General features: G+C 41.6%; 1 protein-coding gene across 1 annotated transcript in view; it reads right to left on the minus strand.

Moving 5' to 3' along the window:
• Positions 1–963, minus strand: part of c1ql4b (complement component 1, q subcomponent-like 4b) — a gene marked incomplete at both ends in the record, with an annotated part of 17,674 nt that extends 16,711 nt beyond the window's left edge. Inside the window, 6 exon segments of the mRNA XM_080495158.1 lie at positions 427–623; positions 626–648; positions 650–689; positions 692–727; positions 730–886; positions 889–963. Coding sequence (XP_080351284.1) covers positions 427–623; positions 626–648; positions 650–689; positions 692–727; positions 730–886; positions 889–963 — 528 coding nt within the window.
• Positions 964–7,863: the final 6,900 nt, after the last annotated feature.

Genomic DNA, 7,863 nt, shown 5'->3' on the forward strand with positions numbered 1-7,863 from the left:
TCTCTCTTCTCTGTAACATCTTGGCATGTTTAATCAGATGTTACTTTGTTTAAATTTCAACATCAACGTAAAGTTGAATGTGTTTTTGAAATAAATATGACCTTTGTGAAAATGCAACTTTTTTTTCAAAAATTATAGTTTGTTTTTTTAATCGACTAATGTTATAAGACCATCATCATCACCAACGAAGCATGCATTTGATCAAAATCTGCTCTTCATCAAATCTGAAGCAAGATGCCTGATGAAACCACCTCATATATTATATTTTGTTTTGTGATGAGTTTGAAAGTTAATTGTTTTTCTCATTCTGAGGTTTCCTGTGATTGTGCCTGATGTATAAGAAAACTTTCAAATGGTTTTTGTCGTTCGTGTTGCTGACAAATCCGGCAAGACATTTCAGAATAATCCACATCAAACCACACTCACCTGTCCGTTCTTCTTCAGGTCAGCCCACATGCTTGTCCCATCGCCTCCTCTCATCAGGACATGATAGGTGAAGTAGTAGATACCAGGCAGGGGGCAGGTGAACTTGCGGTACTTGGCTCGGTAGTAGTTTCCTACGTTGGTCACCACGTCGTCAAACTTCAGTATTTCACTCCCTTCGTGCTGTTTCCGGAGGCCGCATAGAAAGCGATTTTAGGACTATACAAGGAGGGGGCCATAGCCACCAGGTCCGGGCCCTGGTGGACAGGTGGACCAGGTTTGCCAGGCTCTCCTGGGGGCCCTTTGGACCTGGAGGACCAGGAAGTCCGGGGCTCCCTCTGAACCCCTGTTTGCCCCTACGGTTTGAAAAGTCTGGGGGCTGCGGGGAGACGGATGTCAGCTCTCCCTGAGGGGGGGCGAAAGTGTCACACACCATCTTGCAGCTCCCGAGCATTTCGTAATGTGTGCCCCCTCCTCCCGACCCTCCCCCCTGGTTGTGTGGACCAATAGGGGAATGGCCACCAGCAGGACTAGAACCATGGCCACGCCGACTCCAGCCCCGATTACACGTTTCTTGCGGCTGAGCCGAGAAGCAGCCAGCGTGAGGAAGTCCTCCTCCCCCTTAGCTGGAATGGTTGTCCCGGCCAGGCTGAAGTCTGGGTAGGTAAGTAGCTACTGAATCAAGGTGGAGGTAGCAAAGGTGTGATTTTGTGGACAGAGGAAATATATGGCGAACTCTTCAAGGACGTGGAAAGTCTCTCACAGACGCAGGAATAAAAAAATCTGACGTCAAGGGGAGAATGACAAGGAGGGTTTTTGCATTTCCTGTTGTTCAGTACATTTCTTTTATATCTTTTTATTTGTCCTCTTCCTCTGTTTTGTTTTTTTTCAGGGCTCTCTCCCTATTTAAAGATAACGCACCATATGACGCAAATACTTCAAATTTGTTTGATGAAAATGAACACAACCATCAAGATGTTGGATTTGTGGTAAACTGCTTTTACTGTTAATCCAGCTCGTTTGTGGAAGCCCCAGTGAAATCCTTCAGATGTTCAGGCAGAGAGCTGTCAGGTGGGGTCGACAGTATTCCCACTGGAGTTCATCTCACCCGCCACATGCAGGGAAGGGCGCTTTGCTTGTCTGTTGAGGAATGGAGAAAGGAAACAAGGAAATGGCTAAATCCCTGCTCTCTTCCTCACTCCTCCTGCCTGGTTGAGCTTGGTTTTGGGGCTCACGGTTTTATTAGATTTATCTCAGAATCTATTTCTCCTCTCAACCTACAGATTTGTTACAGCTCGTAAAGAGGGAGAACTCTTAGGTGATGTGGAAACTTGTATAGGCAGCTTGGGTAGATTTGATCAGTGATTCTCTTGTGATCTAAAAGAAAGCAAAGCCACACACACACACACACACACACACACACACACACACACACACACACACACACACACACACACACACACACACACACACACACACACACACACACACACACACACAGAGCGAGAGAGGGGAGAGAGAGAGAGAGACTCACATTAGCAAAAACTAAAGCACTCTCCCATCATATTCTTAAAGTTAAATACTGAACACATTTCAGAAAATATAGTTGTTGCTATCAGTTGTGTTAAATTGTGTATTTAATTCAAAATGCGCGATAGAAAATAGACACATTTTAATGTAATGTATTCAGTGCCTTGACTCTATTTTTCATCATGAACAAATGTAAAGAGGACTCATACTAAGGTTTAATGACATCATGTTGAGGCCTGCGAATTTACTAGTGAGTTTGAACAAAAAACAAAAATTTGGTATGTGAATTAAACAAAGTAATATGATTTTAATTTATTCTCGCTTAATTTAATGGATTTCTGCTTCTTTCTTTTTCTTTCTTTTGTTTTTTTTTTTTTTTGGGGGGGGGGGGTCCGCTTTAATCAGCTTCAATCGGATCACAGCAAATAATATAAAAGAAAAGTTTAAGATAATAATTGGGATAAATGCAAAGCAGTTCTTACCGAGGTTTTTCGTGCTTCCCGTGTCCTTTCGTTCGCAGCGTCTTTCACACTGCGGGCGAAGCGCCGCAGGGAAAGTGTTCCAGACCGGGAGTGAGACAGAACAGGACCGGAGCGAGAGCCTCCACTGACCGAGCGAGCCGAGCGTCTCTCCCGGGAGTCACACCAACTTCCAGCTCCGCATCCAGGACCCGCCGTGGAGCCACACCACGCTCCGACAAAAAACGCTCCGGACAGTCCGCACGAGGAGAATTAAAAATTGGGAGGACAAAAAACAAAAACAAAAACAAAAAATTAAAATACACTGATTTAAATACAATTCAGTGCGTCGTGTCGCTGCTCAGAAAACACAGTCACATGGTGCGAGGAGTTACTTTTACGGGACTTTCACGGCTGCAAAGATCCCGGTGAGCAGCCACGTTCCTCCCGGAGCAACAGTTCACTCACTTGTTGTTTTTTCTGTCTTCTCTCTCCTCAACATCTGACTACTACTCCTGCACCCCCCCCCCCCCCCCCCCCCCCCCCCCCCCACCCCCCCCCCCTCTCTCTCATCTCTCTCTCTCTCTCTCACACACACACACACACACACACACACCACACACACACACACACATTCGGTGACCTTTTCATAAATCATCCTGTTTAATAATTGTATAATCGGAAGCTTCTGTTCAGAATATTGACAATTTATTCGGACTTTATAACTGAAATCATATCCATTAGGATCTCTGATGGATTTACACACTTCACATGTGTTCGTTGCTGCAGTTGCCATCATTTGAGGTTGCGTTTATTTATTTATATCACTATCTGTAAAATGTGGGCTGGGATCTTTGCGGCAATACGGGAAGCAGATCATTTGAGAAACTCTGGTTAACCAAATAAAGATTTTTGGAGAGGAGTAAGCTGTGAGCTACTTGTTTGGGAGAGCAGCAAAGACTGAAGTGTGTGAGCACAAAACGTGGGCTAAGATGTGAGACTGAATCACATCATGCAGGCAGACGAAGTGAAAAGATAAAATGAATGGGGGAGTGTGGTGTTCTCGGGGTTTGTTGTCAATGTCTGTGTTTTTGTAGCTTTCAGACCTCGTTAGAGATGAAAGATGTATCCCTGCTGACAACTGCCCCCCTCCACCTCGTGCTCTCCCTCCTCTTTCTCCTCATGCTCTCCTTCTTTTTTATTCAACCTCCCTGATTTTACCGTTTTATCATTCATGAATTAATTATTTCTTGAATTGTTTGTCTTCCTGAGAGTGTTGCTGCTTGTAAGAGGGTGGGTGATAACTTTGAGATATCACATTTACTGTTTGTTTCCGTCAGCCTCCACTCATCAGTATCAGAGATACACACCCGATGTATTGGAAAAACATCCATGCTGAATTTTAGTGTATTATCCTTCATCTTGCTTATCCTGGATCTAATGCTGGCCTATGGGCATCCCCTCACAAAAAGCCAAGTAAAACCATTTAGGTACTCCCAGTCCTCGTGCGCTTGTATGCACTGTCAGTTCTGCTCCTTATTTATTCATCTCCCAACTTTACTGAGCTGGAGAGTGTAGCAGATATTGAATATGGATCAATAGATCACTCCCCAGGATGCATACTGTCAGCCGACTGAGCCCTCAGGCAGATGCCAAGCCTCTGGTCACATTTGCATTTGGAGATAGAAAATAACTACTGCTTGTCAGACAGTGGGAAACCGTGAGGTCTCTACATTTTTTTTCTTTCTTTTTTTTCAAAATTGGGAAAGCAAGGGTATAGGAACCAGAGAACTTTATCCATTTTTTGAATGTAATATTTTACAATATGCTCGCTGCCTTTATTCACATCTTTGTGAGCGTGCCTTGGCGTGCTTCTTTATGTTTATTATGGCAGGTGTGGGAGCTACTATATGCATACATATGTGCACAGATACACATATAATTTACATTTTGACTCTGACACACTCAGAGGCTCTCTGCATTTAAATTATTATTGCCAAGAAGGCAGGACAATTTAGAGAGAATGAGCTTTTTAGAGCCCCATAAAATATTAACTAAGCCGATGAATGTATAAGCTGTGGAGCAATAATATCTGTCCTGCCTCTTTTTCCCTGTGATGTATGGTATCATGTTCTTGTCTGCTCAAAATCATCCTCTTCTGTGTTTAATTAACCCCAAACTACATAGAGGGAAAATGTTTTTCAGTTGTGAATTTGTCTCACAAGGAAACGCAGTTGACAAAATTGTACTTTTTTTTCCTCATCAAATACATGCTACATATTTTTCTTTTACCGGTAACTCTGATATCAATCCTCCTCACTTCTGACCTTCAAGTGTCGGAGAGGCAGAAATATGATTAATATAGGGGATGCCCACAAGACTGTAAGCTCTGAGCAGCAGTGGGTTACAGGATTATGTTCAAGTTGGACATGGCTCTTGTTTGCTAACATATAGGTTCACTGACCCAAACTCAATAAGCCACAGTGAATCCTGAAAAAAAAAAAAGAAAAAATGAAGTCAAGCAAGAAGACATCACCTGCCTGTGATTACACCTGTCCTCCTAAATGACACATTTCTCAATTTCTTTGAGAAAAACTAGGAAAATTATGAACTGTCATATATCTTTCTATTAAAAAAAAAAAATCCCATTCCGTGAAAGATGTACTCTATCTTTTTCCTCAACAAAGACAGACATTTCACACATGCACAGAAAGAGAAAGTGATGGATGAAGGTTCTTTCTTCCAGGACGGACAGATCAGAGAGACACATGCAACAGATGCCGTGCTGAGTGGACGGGAATAACTACACAACACACGAGAGGCAAAAGCCAAGGACACCGTCTGCACTCCAGTGAAGAGACAACAAAAGTCTTTTCATTTGAAAACAAATTTGAAGCCAAAGTTGCATGATAATAATCTAATAAGACACTGGCAGAACAATAAGGTGAACCAGTTAGAAGAACTTATATTTGATCTACAACATTGAAACAGAAAAGCAGGGTAAATTGTGTATATCTACTTTATATCATTGAGAAGTTAATTTGTGTATAGGCATGCACTATGACATTTTTTGCATAAGCTAATGACAATGACTGTCTCGAGCTGGGCCCTAAGATACAAAAGGCAAAGCAAATAAATATCTATGCAAACTCCTTACAAGAGAAAATTGTTGTCACTGAGCGTGGACTGACAACCCAATTGCATACCTCAAACACAGTCATGAGTTTAATGATTTATTCCAAAACTGTCCAGAATTGTGGTCCAACACACAACGAATCTCAAGAAGCAGAAACTAAATCAACCAATGAATGGTGGAACGAGACACAGACAGCTGAAACACAGTGGCACATACAAGACTGCAGAACAAACATTAATACACTAGAGACTAATGGTTCACGCCGGACGACAGGGAGAATAGAGGGGGACATGAGGGGCGGAGTCAGACAACCACCAGAAACAAGACGGTTAAATGGAATCGGAGCCCAAAAACAAACATGAACCAGAAGAAATATATAAATCCAGATCACTGATGGTAAATAATACAAGACAATAAAGAAAGTACATAAACTAGCACCATCTGATCTTTGCAAAAAAAAAAGAAAAAAAAGGGCTGCATTTTAAAGTAATTTATTCAAATAATAACAATAGTCCAAGCATCTTCTATTTCAAATGTATCCAGGTGCCGAGTCACGAGGGGCTGGAGGCAGTCTCGGCTAACACAGAGCGGAGGGCAAGTTACACTATTAACTGGCAATCAGTCTATTGCACAACCAGACTACCGCACTCACGCCTCTTAACCTAAACAGCATGTGTGTGTATTGAGGGATGAAGCCAGAGTATAGAGAATAACCTGCAAACTCCACACAGCCAGCTGCCAAATGTGAAGCAGGAATCGTCTTGCTATGAGGCGATAATGATGATAGTAATCATAATGGGGATAATTATCATTAGGTTATTAAAAAAAATACTTTTTTTTCAGCTGCTAGTGGCTTATCTTCAGTAGGTGGAAATAACTCTATAAAGCCATTGTCACAAAATCTGTAAAACTTGCTTCACATTATGACAGTTCATTATGTAATAGTGATCACCAATCTGCAGTTACTGAAAAAGTTATCTAGAGTCCTAAATATAGTAGCTTATCTTCGTCATGCTCCACTATGCAGCAGCACTTCAGTAGCTTTGGGAAAACCCAGTTTGAATCTAGTTTTGTGGAGGCGAATAGACTTTTCCTTGGGATTAATAAAAAAAAAAAACTAGGCTCTGCATCTTGGAATGACTCATTCCAACTGAGCCACTCTGGCCTCCCAGAGAGCAGCACAGCCAGATAGATAGATAAGGCTGGACAGAGGTAATTTACCAGCAGGACAGTCACCCTGTCTGTTTAGAACAATCAGTAAAACCAATCAGGCCATGAGCAGAGAGTCAGCATGTGATCAGAGAGGATACCCTGGTATTAACCAGCTCATTCAAGGTGGAGGTGCTATCAACAGAGCGAGACACAAACACAAGCCAAGTAAGTGGCTTTGGAAAGGGCTTAACCTGACCTGCAATCTCACAGGTCAGACAGCGAGCGAGAAGAAGAGACCAAGAGGCAGAGCAGGATGGAAAATGGCAAGTCAGGGAGGGTAATGGAAATGTTGGGGTCAGAGCATCACATCGGAAGCAGTTACATGTCGCTGTTGAGTGTGCATCTTGTATTTCTGCAAAGCAAAGAGGAAACTGTAATTACAATTTCAAAAAATAACACTTTTTTTTTTCTTTTTTTTTTTTTACCTTACGAGCTCCTCCAGAAGAACATGGAGAGTGACTTTGTTGGGTTGAAAGCCCTGGCACTATTACATTATATACACAACAGTAATCATCTTTTCTCCAGTGCAGAAAGATATCCTATAATTGATTCTTTTTTCCCCCCATTTCATTAACACACCGAAAAGAATGCTTTTGTTTGTTTGTGCAACATACAGAACAACAACTCAAACTTATGGATGGAGAGTTTTATTTTTTTGTTTTATGATTTGGAAACTCAGAAAGAGAGAGGTACTGGTGGGGAGTTCTACTTAAAACAAGTGAAAAGTAACATAGGGCAGTAATATCAAGTATGCATACGTTGTGCATTGATGGTGTTTGGCTGTGAACTTTCTAAATCAGAACTTTATAAATAATATGCCAGCCAGATTTAAATGGCCACGAGTGAGCAGTTTTTTTCTATTAAATAAATGGGCTGAGGATGTTTTATTGTTAGCAAGTTTCTTCTTCACATACATGTATCTTTTTTTTTGGTTTTTAGCATGAAAGTGTCATTTAATTTGGGGTTATACTATTGCTTAGTGGGTTTGGAGGACTTTTGTTGAAATGGAAATAATCAAACGTTTTATTGTTTTCAGAAAAAAAAAAGGTAAACAGAGCACAACCAGTTTTCTCCGCAGTTAAAATATGATCTTTAATTGATTTG

Source organism: Blennius ocellaris, assembly GCF_963422515.1.
Source record: "Blennius ocellaris genome assembly, chromosome: 4".
Lineage (NCBI taxonomy): Eukaryota > Metazoa > Chordata > Actinopteri > Blenniiformes > Blenniidae > Blennius > Blennius ocellaris.